Here is an 18,274-nt window from a genome sequence, read left to right as displayed (position 1 = left end):
TGCAATTGGGCCATCTCAGCTCACTGCAACATCTGCCTTCCAGGTTCAAGTGAATTTTCCTGCCTCAGCCTCACAAATAGCTGGGATTACAGGTGTGTGCCACCACACCCAGCTAATTTTTGTATTTTTAGTAGAGCCAAGGTTTCACCATGTTGGCCAGGCTGGTCTTGAACTCCTGACCTCAAGTGATCCACCTGCCTCGGCCTCTCAAAGTGCTGGGATTACAGGCATGAGCCACCGCACCCGGCCTTGTTACTAACTCTTAATGAATCTGCCTTTGTTTGGGTACAACTATCCCTTGAGGATTAAATATACCAATTAAGGATTAAAAGTGTACACAGCTGCATGGGGTCCCCTCTGTTTCTGGTCTATACATCCTCTATGCTTTATACATAGTCTTTACTAAATAAGGAGTTTTTTTAAATGAATTTATCAAATAGTATAGCTAATTTATAGTATGTATTGACTCCTTATATCTGCTTCCTTTCAGGTGAGCACACAGATGCTGGAGCACTCCTGAGAAGAGAACACAGAAAGAGGAGGAGGAAGGGTGCCAAAAACAATGTCTTCTTTGGGCATTTTCCCGTTGATCCTAATGCTAGAAAGGAAGGAGAGAGGGAAGATTAAATAATTTATAAAATTCTGATGAATTGTCAATTAAGTAAATCCTTTTTAAAATTTTGTTGTCTTTTATTTTCTTTTGTTTGTTTTCCATTATTTAGTCCTTTCTTTATTACCTGCACTACACAGATGTAAAAGTAAATAACTTTTGAATTAAACTATACAGTGTGTGATCCATGGAAAACTTATGTCATGCTACATTAACCTGCAAGGTTTTGGCAAATATGAATTCATTAGTCATTGAAATAAGCCAGAAAGGATAAAACATACTGGTTTTGTCTTAACCTTCCCTAGCCCTTCTCTCTCCTTGGGTTCAAATGAGTCACTGACCTGCTCTAGTACACATCTTGGAATCTTTGTAACTTCGTAACTTTATCTTTTGTGAGTTCTTTCATGCCTGGTTTGAAACTGAGGAAGTGGACGCAGGGAAGATAGAAGAGGAAAAGAATGGAATTGCTGGAAGAAAAGAAAACTAAGAGAAGAGCCACTTACCAGGACCCATCATTCCCTTCACATTACTGTCTCCTACATGAACAGATCTGGACTCTTGGGCTGCAGAGAAAGGAAAGCATTCATTCAGCATTTGTTCCACTAACATGGACTAAGCACCTTCCGCGAGCCAGGCACTGGGGGCAGACTCAGAGATTCTACAGTTTCATGGGGGAGGCAGTGCAGTAAAAAAAAGAAATTACAGTATCGTGTAGCAAGTGCTATTTTCTCAGCTGTAAAAAGATGCAATAGTGGTACTTACCTCAAGGATTACAACAAAAATAAATAAGTTAGTATTTGTAAACTGCTTGAAGTTCTACCTGGCATATTGTAAGAGTTAAATAGTTGTTTAACTATAATGGTGGTGGCAGTGGTATGATGGTAATAATAAAAAAAGGCAGTATGGTACTGTTAAAATGTAAGCCAGCCTGGGCAGCATGACAAAACTCCGTCTCTACCCGCCCCCCGCCCCCCACCCCCCAAAAAATAAAAGAGAAATTAGCTGGGCATGGTGGTGTGTGATGAGGAATCAACTACTTGAAAGATCTAAAATAGGAGGATCGCTTGAGCCCAGGAGGTTGGGGCTGGAAAGATCAAAGAATGCGACAGTGCACTCCAGCCTAGATGACAGAAGAGAACCCTGTTTCAAGAAGGTGGGTATCAAGGGTACCAAAAACTATCAGGAGAGGTAAGGAAACCATTTTAGTGAAGTGGTAAGGATGAAAGCCAATATTGAACAGGTAGAATAAATAGGAAGTAAGAAAGAAGAGATGGATAATAAAAGCATATCTTTCAACAAAATTAGTTTTCAATTTTCTCAAGCAAGAATATATCAGGAGTAGGGAGGCTAAACATCTTGAGAGTTTCTTGGGTGGGGAAAGGAACCTAAAGGAAAGGTATACTTGGGCCTGTAAAATGACGTTTTCAAACTGACAAGTTCTACAATTATCAGGCACATAAATGAAGTTGTTGCATCAGGGTTCACATAAATTGGTTGCCTTCTCAGACGGGGGCCGTCAGCCATTTGTGGTAAGCAGCTCCAGATGGCTCCAATTATCCGCAGGCTTAGCATTCACGCCCTTATGTTATCCTTCCCCTAAGGTAAAGGCTGGATTTACTGATTAGCCTCTAATTAATAGAATATGGCAGAAAAGACAGAATACCACTTCTAAGATTAGGTTCTAAAAAGACTGTGGGTTGGGCATGGTGCCTCACACCTGTAATCCCAGCACTTTGGGAGGCCAAGGTGGGCAGACCACTTGAGGTCAGGAATTTGAGACCAGAGACATGGCAAACCCCCATCTCTACTAAAAATACAAAAATTAGCAGAGCATGGTGGCAGGTGCCTGTAATCCCAGCTACTCAGGATGCTGAGGCTGGAGAATTGCTTGAACCCAGGAGGTGGAGGTTGCGGTGAGCTGAGATCGTGCCATTGCACTCCAGCCTGGGCGGCAAAAGCAAAACTCTGTTTCAAAAAAGGAAAAAAACAAAAAAAAACCCACTGTGGCTTCTGTATTGAGCATTCTTTTAGATCACTTGCCCTGGGAGAAGCTAGCTGCCAAATTGTAAGGCAGCAACTTGCAGAGGCCCATGTTACAAGAACTGGAGCCTGCCAATAACCAAGTGAGTAAGCTTGGTGTAGATCACCCGTGAGTAGAGCCTTCACGTGAGATGAGAGCCATGGCCAGCACCTTGATTACAGCCTTAATGAGACACCTTGAGCCAGAGGCACTCAGCTAAGCTGTGCACAGATTCCTGACTCAGAGAAACTGTGAACCATGAATGTTTGCTATTTTAAGCTACTGAATTTTGGGACAATAGATAACAGTTGTACCATTTTATCATTAACAGTGGATAAGCCAAGACTTTCTGAGTTTTTGGTTCTTGACCCCTGAGTTTTAACACAATCTGCCACCAAGTATGTGCAGAATGTCTTATCATGGCACATTATTCTTAAATTTCTGCAGCAACTCAGGAGAATAAACTATGACCATGTCTATACAGGAGGAAAGGAAGGAGGAATTGCCACTAAATAGTTCACTGAAATCCATGTGGGCACTAAAATCATCTGGATCAGCTGTTTTCAGTGGATTCAACACATTCTGTGATTATTCATGTCCCTGGGGGCTGTTACACATTGTCTAAACATGCACAAATTTACTTTGTAAAGATAATTTTTAACCTTTTATCTTATGAACATGTTTAGCTGCTCCAGATTGGCATTGAACTGACTTTTACATTCTAAGCCTATCCTATACTATACTCTCTCCCAGATAGGATCATCCTTTTATGTAGAGCTGTTCATGTCCTAGAGGAAAGAAAATAGAGCCACCTGCAATGAACCCAGTCCCCAGATGGATCAAGTGAGTTTTCCTAGGCTGCGCCTATCAGTCTCTCAATGAATTACTCAAACAGGTAAAAAAATAAAAATAAAAAGACAGGCCAGGCACGGTGGCTCACGCCTGTAATCCCAGCACTTTGGGAGGCCGAGGTGGGTGGATGACTTGAAATTAGCAGTTCGAGACGAGCCTGGCCAACATGGTGAAACCCCTGTCTCTACTAAAAATACAAAAAATTAGCAAGGCATGGTGATGCCTGTAGTCCCAGCTGCTTGGGAGGTGGAGGCAGAGGCGGGAGAATCACTTGAACCTGGGAGGCAGAGGTTGCAGTGAGCTGAGATCTCGCTACTGCACTCCAGCCTGGGCAACAGAGCGAGACTCTATCTCAAAAAAAAAAAAAAATTAAAAAGGCAAATCTGTACTTCGAAGTATAACAATTAAAAGCCACTTGATTTAGATTTTTAGATTCAGTTAGTCAGAATACACATTGTCTATGAGTATATAAACCAAATTGTTCCATTAGTCTTAAGGATAGAAAACCACCAACCCTGCCTTTGACACACTGACAGTTGGTTGAGAAATCATTGAGTCTTTGTCTTGAGGACTTTCTACGTGAGACCATAAATAAGAGGAAATGTCATCTAAACAATGTTAATATCTACATTTATTTTTCTGTCTACAGGTGCTTTGGTAGACATGGTTGAGGATACAAAGACATGGCAAATTTTTTTGTTTGTTTGTTTTTTACTTTTCCTGAGTTGAACATAAGTTAATAACCAAAACTCAGACCTCCACTGGAAAGCCAGTTTCTTCGGTACCATTTTTTAATATCTGTTCTAACATCCCAAAGGTCAGGAATAAGAGTGGTGACTGTTTCAGCCCATAGGCAGCATCAGCTCTGGTTTTCCAGAGAAAGACAGGTGCTGAGTTAGACTGCCAATAAAATAACTTATTAGAGTAAGTGATATTTTTTCTAACATTTCTCTCTTATGGGTTAGCACAGTATTGACTGTACAATGATTTTAATTCAGTTGAAATTTAGAAGTATCCAGATTAGTATTCTGCCCCCCCCAAAAAAAATATTTAAAATTGGGCAGACTCTTCTGGTCTCTTAGATCCTCTGGATTCTTCTAAATTTCAGTTACAAGCAGAAAAATTCTACGCAATACACCATTTTCTTTTAACAAAGATGGAGGGTTTAAGCCCATTCTTAAGCCCTAGGAATCAGGGAAAAAATACTTGATTAATTCAGTATGATTTGTGAACTGTACCTTTTTCATAGGCCTGAGAAGGCAAAAGGTTGGTAAAGTCTTCGCTTGGAAGAACAGGCTCAGGGATATTGATTGAACGAAAAGGACTTCCTTGTGCTTGGGCAGGCCCGGCCTGGGAGCTGTGCTCTTCTTTTTGAGTTTTCCTAAGAAAGAGAAACAAAGACAAGGCTATTCTGGTTCTTAATATCTGATAGGTTACGAGGAGATTCAGTTCAGAACAACTCAAGAAAATGTCTGAATTATTAGGTTGAACTATATAAATTGCTATTTTTGAAAATTAAAAGTGGTCAAGTACTAGCAATTCATATGGTTCAACTTAATTCATCACCTCAGCTGGAGAAAAAACTTCAAATATTTACAAATCACCCTTCTAATTATAATATCCACATTCTTATTTTTTTGTTACTGGCTTCCTTCTCATCGGAATCTTTAGAGTTTGCAGTGGTGACAATTTGCTTGAAATGATTTATGTTTGCTTAGCAATGCAATTCAAAAGTACCAGGAAGCAGCAAATCCTCTCCTGAAAACAACCTATTCTCCAAGGTCACACACATATTATTCCTACATTTCTAGTTTCAATTTGATAATATTAAAAACACGTAAGTTGAGCACTGTGGCTCATGCCTGTAATCCCAACACTTTGGGAGGCCGAGGCAGGAGGATCACTTGAGCCCAGGAGTCCAAGACCAGCCTGGGAAAACATAAGGAAACCCCATTTCTACAATTTTTTTTTTTTTTAATTAGCTAGCATGGGGGCCACACCTATAGTCCCAGCTACTCAGGAGACTGAGGTGGGAGAATCATTTGAGCCCAGGAGTACAAGACTGAAGTGAGCTGTGATCATACCACTACTCTAGCGTGGGCAACAGGGCAAGATTCTGTCTCCAAAAAAAAAAAGAAAGAAAAAAGGAAAAACAAAACCACAATCACATAAGTGACAATAAAGATTATGTATGTTTAATGGTGAAACTTTACTTGATTCAACCTGGTCCAGACATCGTTTAACATAAATTTATTTTCAACCCTAGAATTAAAATAATAATTGCATTAGAGACATTTTACAAAATTAATAAAAAAAGAAAATCACTGATGGTGCCACTATCTTAACACAACTATCATTATTTTTAAGTGTATCTTTCTAGTTGTTATTTTACATATTTTTATACTTGTAATCAAAGCATTCATGCCATTTTATGTCACTTTCATTTTACATATCATATTAAATGGATTTTTCTATGTAATAGGTACCATCTGTCTTTGGTATTAACCCATTTTATAATTCTATAACCTCCATTGCATGCCGAGCTGTGGAGCACAGTGGCCAGCAGGCTGTATACTGAGAGTGGGGAAGGTGTTCCGGGTGCCTCTGCAGAAGCCATTGCTTATGGGTTTGCCTTTGGTACATTTTTAAAAGACACTCACTTGGCTTTAACTTTTCGAGATTCTCTTCGCTTCTCCTGTTGAAGCTGTTCGATTTTCTGTTGCATTTCTTCTTGTTTGGAGGTAATGGCTTGGATCATCGACATGGCATTGCTCAGTTCTTCCTAAAAAAATAAGAATTGCTATGTTTTAACGTGGTACATGGGTTAGCACAGTATTGACTGTACAATAAATTATTTTTAATTCAATTGAAATTTAGAAGTATCCAGACAACTATCATTATGAAACAAAGACAAGGTTATGCTGGTTCTCAATATCTGATAGGTTATTATGGGTAATGTATGGGTTATATGTGGGGTAAAAGTATATCACATAATCTAGCACACTGTACACTTTAAATACATACTTATTGAATGAATGAGAGATTTAAAAAATTTATACTTCCATTGTGGCATCAAATTTTAACACAGAGCTACAAAAAAGAAAACATGAAAGATATTTTTCCATGATAACTATGAATGGCCAAGAGGAAAAATTCTTATATTTGACTGCTATGGAAAAAGGCAAGTTTTCTCTTTTCTTTTTTTTTTTTTTTTTTTTTTTGAGACAGATTCTTGCTCTGTCGCCCAGGCTGGAGTGCAGTGGCATGATCTCAGCTCAATGCAACCTCCACTTCCTGGTTCAAGTGATTCTCCTGCCTCAGCCTCCCAAGTAGCTGGAACTACAGGTGCCCACCACCACACCCAGCTAATTTTTGTATTTTTAGTAGAGACAGCGTTTCACCATATTGGCCAGGGTGGTCTTGAACTCCTGACCTTGTGATCCGCTGGCCTTGGCCTCCCAAAGTGCTGGGATTACAGGTGTGAGCCACCATGCCCAGCCAGAAAAAGGCAAGTTTTCTACTCCTGTTACCGAGACCAAAATTCTCTTGTCAGCAGGGAAATTAAAGAGGGGCCTACCTTGAAATAGTTTAATGAATTCTTCATCTCAGTAACTTTTTCTTCCATGGAACATCTGCAGCTCTTAACCTTTTCTTCCAAAGCATATTCTCCATGTTGAATTCTTGACAGTTCTTGCATTGCTTCTGTGAAGCCAGTTTTGAGTTCGGAGGCCAGTGCCTGCAACTAAATAACGCATGAAAAGTTAATTCAATTTGCTGGAAATTATTATAAGTGGCACCATTGGCCCTTGAATTTTTCTTTTGTTTGAGAAATGAGGCTCCTGAAAATCTACAGACCTCATTTACTAGTGTACTTCAGTTTGGACAACTTAAGACAACCTTGGTCCCGTTTATCTAAGAAAAAGAGTGTCTTCTTTATATACAGCACATGCTGAAGCTTGATAAATGACAAGAAAACAAGCTGTTAATTAAGTTTACAAGTGCTTCTACAAGCTTCTATTTATTCTAACACCTTTGATTAAAATGAGATTTGCTTGAAAAGAAACATGTATGTGAATCTTGATCCAATAACTCTTTGAATTCTGTGAAAGAAGAAAATGGGTCATATTCTCTCTGGTTATTATGAGAGGCAAGGAAATTCAGTTCTTGTTTTCTTAAGAAATTAAAGAATAAACAGAAACAACTAAGCATAACTGAGAATTTATTTGAAAGGAAAGAAGGTTCTTTTTAAAAAAAAAAATACTCTTAGATGATATCATGGGAAAGGAGGTAACAGTATTTTCAATGACAGTGGGCTTTAACTCATAAGGAAGGCACAGAAATATCTGGTAGGGTATGGTAGGAGCTCAGAATGTTGTTGATGGTGATATGAATCATCTTCAGCAGTCAGTCCTGGTCATGTAGGTCAACTTTCACATGAAGAAAGAGGTGTTTGGGATCAGGTAGGGTACAAATCCTAGTTCTACCCTAAAGTACTAAGACCTTAGAAACGTTGGTTAACTTTTTTGTAGCAGTTTTCTCATCCATAAAATAGCTATAATAATATCTATTTCACAGGGCTGCCTTGAGAATTAAATGAGTAAACGTAGGTAAGCGGCCTACCATAGCACATACTTGGTATACAGATGTTCAAGAAATGTTCATTCTTCTCCCCCTTTAGGTGGTAAATCAAAAAGTTAAGCACAAACAGAAATGTGGAGAAAATGGAGCACTTCTAAAGTTCAGTTTTATTTATTGAACAAATGAAAAAAGCATTTTCAACAGACAGTAAGTTAATAATAACAATAAGATAATAACATTACTTTCTTGACATTTATGATCTTACACTCTGTTAAGTAGAGGAACTCTTAGCTCCACGTGTCTCTTTAAAACAGAACCATTTAGAAGGTTTATTCTATAATCAAGTTTTGTTGTTGTTGTTGTTGTTGTTGTTTTGTCTTGTTTTGAGACAGGGTCTTGCTCTGTCACCCAGGCTGGAGTGCAGTGGCATAATCTCGGCTCACTGCAACCTCTGCCTCCCGGGTTCAAGTGATTCTCCTGTCTCAGCCTCCCAAGTAGCTAGGATTACAGGCATGTGCCACCACTCCTGGCTAATTTTTGTGTTTTTAGTAGAGACGGAGTTTCACCATATTGGTCGGGCTGCTCTTGAACTCCTGATCTCAGGTGATCCAACTGCCTTGGCCTCCCAAAGTGCTGGGATTACAGGCGTGAGCCACTGCACCCGGCCTCAAGTATTTTTACTTTAAAGGAATGAAAACTAAAGTCCAGATACCTTAACAAATTTCTTTGAATGTGTATTTCTGAAAATTTTCAGAATCAGGTCATCCACATGATTCCCACCTGCAATGGCACCTCCCACTCACTATACAGTGACTTTGTCTCCTATATCACATTTTAAAAATATAGGATTTTGTGGTTCATTGTGCCTTACAAAGGATTGCTGGGAATAGAGAGAAATAAGAGGAACCAGAGAGATCATTTTGAGGAAAAAAGCAGGGCTTGTCAAGTATTTGGGGCTAGAAGGCTGGGAAACATCATGAGCAATCTATTTTTCATTTCAATCATTTTTAATTATAATGAATCTTTGCAATTGATTTTGGCTTACATCCTAACTCAGTCATCATGGTGGATTAAATCACCAGATCAACCACTTTCTGATCTGGTAATTTTTCATTATGTAAATGTATCTTCTGTAAGCAAAATAAACAAAAGTGATGGTTATATAACATCAAATCAAAAATGTATGCAAGTTTTAAAATTGGAAGAAGGAAAGCTGACATTCTTCTTAGTAACATTCACTTAGGTTTCCTGCTTGGGGGGAAAAAAAAAAGGGAACCACTACCAAACAGAAATAGGTTTCATTATCCTTGCTTCCTTAGGCAGAGTTTTCTGCAGAGACCAAAAGGCAGCAGCAGACTCCTAGGAAAAGGACCTTCCTGCCTGCAGAACCCCAGCTCTCAAAAACTTATTAAAATTTCCCCTAACAGCCAGGTGACATAGGAACTCTGGGAATTCTGAAGCTCTTTTTGAGTTGTGTGCCCATTTCCTACCAACATATTACTCTGAGCTCCATGGGTACCTGCCACTGAAGTGTTGCTACTGCTTTGTAAACAGCTTCACAGCCCTGACCAGCCAGGGAGGGGAAGCCGTCAGGAGGACACACACCTGATACAACACGTCACTTTTAAGATGCTGAGGGATCTTAGTCTCTTTAGCCCCTACAGAGTGCTTTTCAACTATCAACCTGACCACTCCCTTGTAAACAATAAATACTGTGAAGACACGGTCTTAACATCTTTTCTCTGCTCTCTCTTCAGCTTTCTTTTTTGACAGCCCACAGCCCACCCCAAGGATTAGAAACGGGTGTCTACCTTGTTCTCCAGCGAGTTGAACACGTTCCTCATCTCGTTGATTTTTTCATGAAGCTGCTCTAGAGAGGTTATGATCCCTCCATCCTGCCGCTGGAGGCGGGCTCCCACTGGAGGTAGGTTCAGGGAAGACTTGTACTTCGAAGCCTACGGTACCACAGAGGGCATCTTAGGCTCAAAGAAATAGGGGAGAGGAGTCCGAATTCTTCCTATTTCCTGCTCTTAATTTCTGATTCTCAATTTTCTTTCTTTTCTTGGCTTCTTAACTCTTCTTAAGATGAATTTTAGTCAGTGTCTTCCAATTTTTTTTTTCATGAGAGATCCCTCAGGCCTCAAACTTAATTTTCACAAATTTCAACGTGTGTTTTACGGGCATTTCTTCCTTTTTGCCACATTACCCAGGCCAGGAGGCTACCAAGAGGTAAATTAGGGGGACTGGACCTGTGGCTTGGGAACCTTGCAAAGTCATAAATGTCAAGGTTTGGGAAACCTCCCAATTCCTACAATTCTATAAAAGCAAAAGCCAGGTGTTTCGCAGTGGTACATACACGATGGCAAGGAGGCCAAGGTAATTGCTTTGGATTCCCCCCTAAACCAGGGTCACTGCAGAAGCAACAAGAGTTTTCTGCCAACTTCCATCTTCCAATTGTAGGGCTCTTTATTGATCCCCAGAGGTGCAATGATTTAAAATAGAAAGTGAGGAGCAAGTAATCTGAATGTCGAGAGTAAACTTCCCGTATCTACTCCTCTACATTCCCTGCAGAGGCTGACCCTTCAAGTCATTCTTGCAGGGCCTTATTGAGACTGACATGCAGCCTGGTGTGCTGGAACTTTATCTTATTGATCCCCGGATACACCACAGGCCTAGAAGAGTTAACTTCTCTAGTATCAGAAGAATATTCCTCAATGGCAAAAAGAGACTGAGTCTCAATCAGGATTTACAAATCCTAGAAAACTTTCAACGGCAGTGTTGATGATGAAACCTATTACTGTAGGACTGGTTCCCATAGTGTTTCAGTTAGAGGTCCTTTTGGAACATCACTTATTTTCTTAAATTATTTTCATTACGGAGAAAAATAAAGAAGAAAAAAGAGAATTGCCAAATAGAATCATCCCAAATTTCATTATTTCAGTACAACAATTAACACTCACATTTCCTTCTATTTAGTTCTATGCATATAAATGCAGATGTTTATATGGTTGAAATCACACTGCAGATATATTTTGATTCTACCTCTCTTTTTTCCCTCCTAATATTCTAATAAGGCATTTACGATAACCTTCAAAATTTTTCTAAATGTCTACGTTTGATGGCTACATGATATTCCATCCTATGAATTTGCCAGAGTTTACCTACCCATTCACTTTTGTTGGAAATTTATGTTGCTTGTAATTTTTCAATGTTATAACTAATGCTGTCATACTATGTTTTTGTTTTAAAGTTTTGTATATATTTCAGATTATTTCCTTAGAATAAATTCCTAAATATGAAATGCCTGTGGGTCAAAGATGTCAGGTAGTGTTTGACCCAAAGGGAAAGCTACTATATCACAGGGAGGCAATATATTCAACTAATTAATAACTATGCAAATTATATTTGACCAGCGGATTTGAAAAGTTATAGCAATATGGCTGTATATTCTTGGAAACATTATATGTGATATGTAATGTCCTAAATTCATGGATTTAGAAAAACATACCTTGAATAATAAAATATATAAAACAATAGAAATAGAAGAAGCCACAGTGTTTACATTCCTAAGACTACAAGTGAGCTTAAAACACAGTTGGAGTTGAAATCATTAGTGTGAGTGTTGGGCTAGCATTAAATTGTGCAGTTACTATGTCTGTTGCCTTAATTATGGGATCCCCTCTCATGTTAATGAGATCATAATTTTAATAATCCATATGCAAAATGAAGTAATCTAGGGTGAAATGATACCATCTGACTCGGGAAAAGAGATCTGATTCAACGACTTTGAGAGGGGTATGTGCAGTGGACAAAGGATAAGAGAAAAAGGAAATACGGAATAGACTTTTCTAAAAGTTTTTAACAATTACACACACTCACCAGAACTAAATATTATTAATTATTATTTGCTAATTAGTCAAAATATAATACTCCTTATTTTAATCATTGCTTCTTTGAGCTTCAACTTTTTCTTCACTATCTATAATTTTACTTTGGTAAATTGTCTGTGTTATTTGCTAATTTTCTATTAGGGTTTTAGAAGTTTCCATTTTTATTGACCTTCATGAACTACTTATTTATAATTAAACCTTGAAATATTTGTTGTGTCTTTCTGATTTTGTTATTTGCCTCTGAATTTGTTTAACATTTTTTTTATGGAAATAGTTTAAATTGTAATGTGGATGAATTCTCAAATCTCTTTCTTTGTGATTTCTTCCATTGCTTTTTAACTTAGATATTTCACATTTGGAGACAAAATAAATACTTATTTTAAAATTTTATGGTTTGAATTTTTTATATTTAAGCCTTTAATCCACTTTGGCATTTGTTTTGATTGGGGTATGAAGTGAGGATCTCTTCTTTTTTTCCAAAGAACCAGACAAAAATCTTTCCAACACTGTTTGGCACAAGACTGAATGACTGCATGAGACCTCTTGGCTCAAAGCAATACAGACATCTTGTAATATAGTCATCCATTCATTCATTCAACTAATATTTATTGAATATGTATTATATGCCAGGCATTGTACTTTACACTGAGAATACAACAGAGAGCAAAATGGACTAAATTCCTGCCCTTAGAGCTTACATTCTAGATGAGAAGACAGAAAATTAAAAAACAAACAAGGTGATACATACGATAATGTCAGGTAGGGATAGGATCTATCCAGAAAATAAAATGAGGTAGAGAACTACCAAAATATTATATTTTGCTTCAGGTGCCCTCCCTTCTATTATAGATCTTATTGTATTATGGTTAACTCCTCCCCAGCTCCCTCCTTTCTCCTTCTCTTCTTCTTTCTTTACTTCTCCTCTTTCTTCTTCTTCTTTTGGTTAAATGTTGCTTGGAGTAAACAGACTGGGGCTTAGGAAGTGTTCTTTTAAAACAAGGATGGGTTATAATAGCATCACAGAGGTCATATAGACCAACTTCATTTCCATTGCTTTGTGTGTTCCACTGCGAACAGATGTACTAGGATTTGTAGTGCAATAAGATAATGAGGCCACCCCCACTGCAGCTATATTTAGCCAACATTCAGGGAGTGACCTACATAAAATCTATAATAGACTTTAAATCATACCTGACTTTAAAGAGGTACTCACACTCATTCAAATGTCATACACAGGTCAGATGAGAACAGAGGGGAGGTGGATAGGGAAAGCGTCTGGAGGACTTGGACCAGTGAGGCATCAAAGCAGCACTGAGTGAAGACCCATTTTTTTTGCTTCTAGGCCTTTGTTCAAGCTAATCTCCCTGCCCAAAACAACCTTACCTATACCTACTTGTCAAATGATCAACTTGTCCTTAAGTACCAAATCAAATCCTCCAGTCAATACTAAATCATCCCTTCCCCACAGAATTTTATCAACGCCTCTATCACAATCCTTTCAACAGCCTACCTTGTAAGAACTATTATTCTATGTGTTTTTCAGGTTGTGGACACAGAAAAATCAATGAGAATGTCTGTTTCATCTGTTTAATCTGCCATGAGGCCAAGCAGTAGACTTTGCACATAGTAACTGCCCAATAAATGTGTATTCAGTTGAAATGATGCTGTTTCCCCCATTCATCCTATAGCTGGCCTGAGTCTAGGGGCAATATGGTTAAATCATGTTTCCATAATCTTGTGTTGATTTGCTCCAGTTTGGTCTACAGCAAAGATCTCTTACATGATAATTCTGGGAACTAGTTGTCATTTTCACTTTACCGTCACTTAAACTAGACAAATCTAAATAATGTTTCCCCTAAACTATCTAGTCTTCTGGACTCCTGTATTTCTGCTTGAAAGAGTACTCTTTTTCCTAGTGACCAGGGCTTAAAACCTTAGATCAACTTTGAAAGCATCCTTTCTCCCAACCCCCACCAAGCTCTGTCAATGTTTTCTTCCTTTTCACGTATTCCAGGAAGCACTGCCTGAAGTCTGGAGAGGAGCATGGGTTTCCCTAGCCCAAGCTGCTTTTATATTACAAATTATGTCAGAATAAAGTTTCATGATTTTTAAGAACAGAGATGTACTTTAAATTTACAGTTGGGAGACAGAAGCCAAGTGAATACCACTTAGAGGACCAAAGCAATCTCATATGACTCTTACTGCAAAGATGTTTTGCAGAACTTTCATCTTCCTTGTAAAGCAAATTGTTCCCATTGTTTAAAAAGAGCTTGAAAGTTTTTCCTGTACAGATATTTGAACATTTGCAATGTTAGCCCCCTTTTCATTCTCAATTCTCCCTGCTAAAATAGAAAAGAAAGAAAAACAGATCTTGCCCTCTCCTCTCTGATGGAAATGTTATCTTGCAGTGTAATGGCCATGGCGATGGGGGCAGCAAGCAAGAGAAGCAGAGTTGAGGTGGGGGTGATAGTGCTGCATTTCATAAACGGGATAACTTGTCTTTCAATAATGAGTTCTCAGCCAGGCACAGTGGTGCTCACATATAGTCTTAGCTACTCAGGAACCTGAGCTTGAGCCCAGGAGTTAAAGACCAGACTGGGCAACACAGCAAGACCCTGTCTCAAAAAAAAAAACAGTTATCGCCAAAGTGCACTGTGAGTGGCGAGACCCACTGAGGTGCCTGTCTCGCAGTCCTGTTAAGAGAACAAGTGCAATGATATATGTGGAAGTGAGTGCTAAAAACATCTACACGTAAAGAATAGTGAGTCATCACTGTTATACATGGGAGCATTCGAAACAATCGATTTGTCTTTACCTGGTAAATCTGCGTGGAAGGATTATTCACCGGCATATGTTCATTCTCTCCTGCAGGGAGAAAAAGCTTTGTTCAATCAACACTACTCATTCTGTCCCTATCCTCTCCAGATACATGCAGGGAATAAGGAAACTTACAGGATCCTACATTTGTGCCTGCATGACAAGAAACCGATGATTCCAGAGGAACAAAGAATGAGCTGAAGTAGGTGGTGTCCATATTCACACGTCCTAATCACTAAACCGTTATCTACCTGATATTCTCTTGCAATAGAAAACCACGTTTTACCACAGTAGGGAAGTTTCTCAACCAAACTGAATGATGTGTGATTACTAAATAGCCAGAAAGGAATTTGCAGGAAGTGTCTCCCTTATGTTCTTGAGGCTAACTGAAATTGACCTGCGGGAACAGTTCTACAGTCAGGAAGGCGGCTCTTCACCAGGCACTTACTGATCTCAGCAAGCCTGCATAGAATATCCTCTACTTCCCCCACCTCTGATCTTTGCCAGACTTCTGAACTCTGCCCTGCTGTCAGTGCCAAGTTCAGCTAAGGGAATTGCTGTCCTCCTGAGCAAGAGGCTGATAGAAGGAATTGTCAACGGAAAGGTTCTGGGAAAGATGCAGGCAGAAGAAAACAGTAATGTATAATACTAGACTTCAGGAAGCACAGGGCACACACAGAGAAAGTAGTAGGTTGTAGAAAACCATTCACAGGCCAGGCGCGGTGGCTCACGCCTCTAATCCCAGCACTTTGGGAGGCCAAGGTGGGTGGATCACCTGAGGTCAGGAGTTCAAGACCAGCTTGGCCAACATGGTAAAACCCTGTCTCTACTAAAAACACAAAAATTAGCTGGGTGTGGTGGCAGGCACCTGTAATCCCAGCTAGTCGGGAGGCTGAAGCAGGAGAATCGCTTGAACCCGGGAGGTGGGATTACAGTGAGCCAAGATTGTGCCATTGCTTTCCAGCCTGGGCAACAAGAGTGAAACTCTGTCAAAAAAAAAAAAAAGAAAAAAGAAAAAGAAAGAAAGAAAGAGGCCGGGCGCGGTGGCTCAAGCCTGTAATCCCAGCACTTTGGGAGGCCGAGACGGGCGGATCACGAGGTCAGGAGATCGAGACCATCCTGGTTAACACGGTGAAACCCCGTCTCTACTAAAAAATACAAAAAAACTAGCCGGGCGAGGTGGCGGGCGCCTGTAGTCCCAGCTACTCGGGAGGCTGAGGCAGAAGAATGGCGTGAACCCGGGAGGCGGAGCTTGCAGTGAGCTGAGATCCGGCCACTGCACTCCAGCCTGGGTGACAGAGCGAGACTCCGTCTCAAAAAAAAAAAAAAAAAAAAAAAGAAAGAAAGAAAGAAAGAAAAGAAAGAAAAGCAAAGAGAAAAGAAAAGAAAACCATTCACAACCTAGGGAGAAAAAGAGGTTGGCCTAGAATGCACTTTCAGAACTACATTGGTTGGCCATAAAGATGAGGCAATCCATGTAAAACATTCAGCTAGTTGCTTATCCATTTAGCTTCTTCTCCAGTGTGTCACGTTATATGCATCAAGCAGTTTATAGAGGAAGCCCCTGGTTGCAAACATTTGGTTGTGTGGATGTGTATATTGTTCTCCTAAGGCATGCTGGTACAGGAAACCCCTCCAGCCTCAGTATTTAAGTCCATAAATAATATATAACCTTAGCCCAGAATTTATACACACAGCAGGCTGTCCCTATAAAATCCATATGATTTGAGGTTACCCAAACTTCCTGCATAGGCTTGAGTAAAGATTATTTAGACAATTTCATACTATGTCCCAACAGCCTGGTATAATAGCAAGAATCAGGGCTTGGGAGGAAAGATCCAGATCCCAGACCTAACTTTGATACTTTGTAGTTGTCACCTGACTTCCCTATGACTGTTTCCTCTTCCGTAAATTGGAGATGATAACAGAATCTACTTCTATATAGTTGTTTCTATATGGTAAAGATTAAAAGAGAAAGCACTTATGCTTCTAGGCTAGTCTAGAAGATGATAGATGTCTAGTAGTTGAATCTGTGTCTTGGCCTTACCCAGCAAGTTGTTCTGAGGGAGTCCTAAAGTTATTGCTAAGAACAATAAAATAACAACACAGACCAAATTCTAATAGCATTTCCTATTTTTTCAGCACTCAGTCTATATTCTTCATAGTCATTACATGATAGGGAAATGAAAATAGTTAACATACTGTCATGTCTCGAGACAGTGGTAAGACAAAGCAAAAACCTACATTCCTTGAATCCTAAGTCCTAAAACAAGACATGGGAAAAATCTGACCTTGCTTTGTTTTGGTTTTTTCCATAGTGCCGGTTACTTCTCTTCTCCAGCTTATTCTTCAACATTGCATCCTCATCGTCCTGTCTCAGGCCACCTCCTCTTCCCTGCACCTGTCAATTCAAATCAAGAGTAAAGGATAACAGGTAAAATTGTCAAAGAAACTGGATTTACTTCATATATTAACTTAAAAAAATTGAAATGAACACAGCTTGAGATGCATGCAATTTCAGAAGAGGAAAAATATTAAGTTGAGTAAACATTTAGCGTAAAGGTAAATACATTTTGTGAATACATATGAAATTCATTATTCAAATTTAGGGTAGTTTTTCAATATGCTACATTCTTTTTTGGATCAAATCAATTAATTAAGACATATTGGTTTTACTAGCAAGTTATAGTTTAAGGAAATTTTCTTTTTTTTTCTTTTTTTCCCACACAGGGTCTTGCTCTGTCACCCAGGATAGAGTGCAGTGATGCAATCATGGCTCACTGCTGCCTTGACCTCCTGGGCTCAAGCGGTCCTCCCACCTCAGCCTCCCAAATAGTTGGGACCACAGGCATATGCCATCACACCTGGAATTTTTTTTTTTTTTTTTTTTTGTAGAGGTGGGGTCTCCCTATGTTGCTCAGGTTGGTCTCAAACTCCTAGGCTCAAGTGATCCTCCAACCTTGGCCTCCCAAAGTGCTGAATTACAGGTGTGAGCCACCACACCCAGCCCCAGGGAAATTATCTTAAGGAGAAAAAATTGAGCAGATATGAAGGCCAACACATCTGTTTCTATTCCAGTAAATAGTATGTTCCTTGATAGCCTTGTCCCCACTTTTGGCACCTGGTAGACTCCTTTGCACCCAGGAAATGCTTAGCAAACAGGCCATGTCTGATGTGACCATTGGACATGAAGCTGCAAAGTCAGAATGCAGTCTAGCACACAGTCAGTGTTGTGGATACTGGCCCTCTTTTCAGCCATCCAGCATTTTAACCCTTTCCTAAGTTTGAAGAATTCCCCTGACTTATGAGACTTGATCAGATGCCTCCCACTATAGAGGCTGAAAGCACCAGGTTCTTCCAGCCTTCTTTGCAGCTAAGGCATGACAGATATATGCCTAGGACATACCACTCAGATGCACCTATCCCAATTAACACTGGCAGTTGCAAAAAGAATTCCTAAGGCAGATACTCAATATTCTTTCTACCTTCTAAGACAGCAGTGGCAGC

At 39.5% G+C, this 18,274-nt stretch overlaps 1 protein-coding gene across 15 annotated transcripts in view; it reads right to left on the bottom strand.

The window, feature by feature from the left end:
- The window catches only part of ARHGEF33 (Rho guanine nucleotide exchange factor 33), a 134,006-nt gene that overhangs the window by 85,501 nt on the left and 30,231 nt on the right, over positions 1 to 18,274 (bottom strand). For 12 of the 15 annotated variants that reach the window (XR_002516614.2, XM_009184033.3, XM_009184034.3 and 9 more), the window contains exons 3-9: positions 17,059 to 17,168; positions 14,766 to 14,815; positions 9,872 to 10,015; positions 7,060 to 7,224; positions 6,143 to 6,264; positions 4,721 to 4,863; positions 1,114 to 1,173 (exon numbers count right to left, since the gene is read on the bottom strand). Coding sequence is in view for 14 of the 15 variants with exons in the window: in XM_009184033.3 (XP_009182297.1) it covers positions 1,114 to 1,173; positions 4,721 to 4,863; positions 6,143 to 6,264; positions 7,060 to 7,224; positions 9,872 to 10,015; positions 14,766 to 14,815; positions 17,059 to 17,083 (709 nt within the window). In the remaining variant the exon portion in view is untranslated. The remainder of the gene's footprint in view (positions 1 to 1,113; positions 1,174 to 4,720; positions 4,864 to 6,142; positions 6,265 to 7,059; positions 7,225 to 9,871; positions 10,016 to 14,765; positions 14,816 to 17,058; positions 17,169 to 18,274) is intronic. The other 3 variants (XM_009184044.3, XM_009184045.3, XM_031655089.1) reach the window with 1 other exon arrangement.

This window comes from Papio anubis, chromosome 14, assembly GCF_008728515.1.
Source record: "Papio anubis isolate 15944 chromosome 14, Panubis1.0, whole genome shotgun sequence".
In the NCBI taxonomy this organism is placed as follows: Eukaryota; Metazoa; Chordata; class Mammalia; order Primates; family Cercopithecidae; genus Papio; species Papio anubis.
The sequence above is the reverse complement of the archived record's forward strand: the minus strand, read 5'-3'. Positions and strand labels throughout refer to the sequence as shown.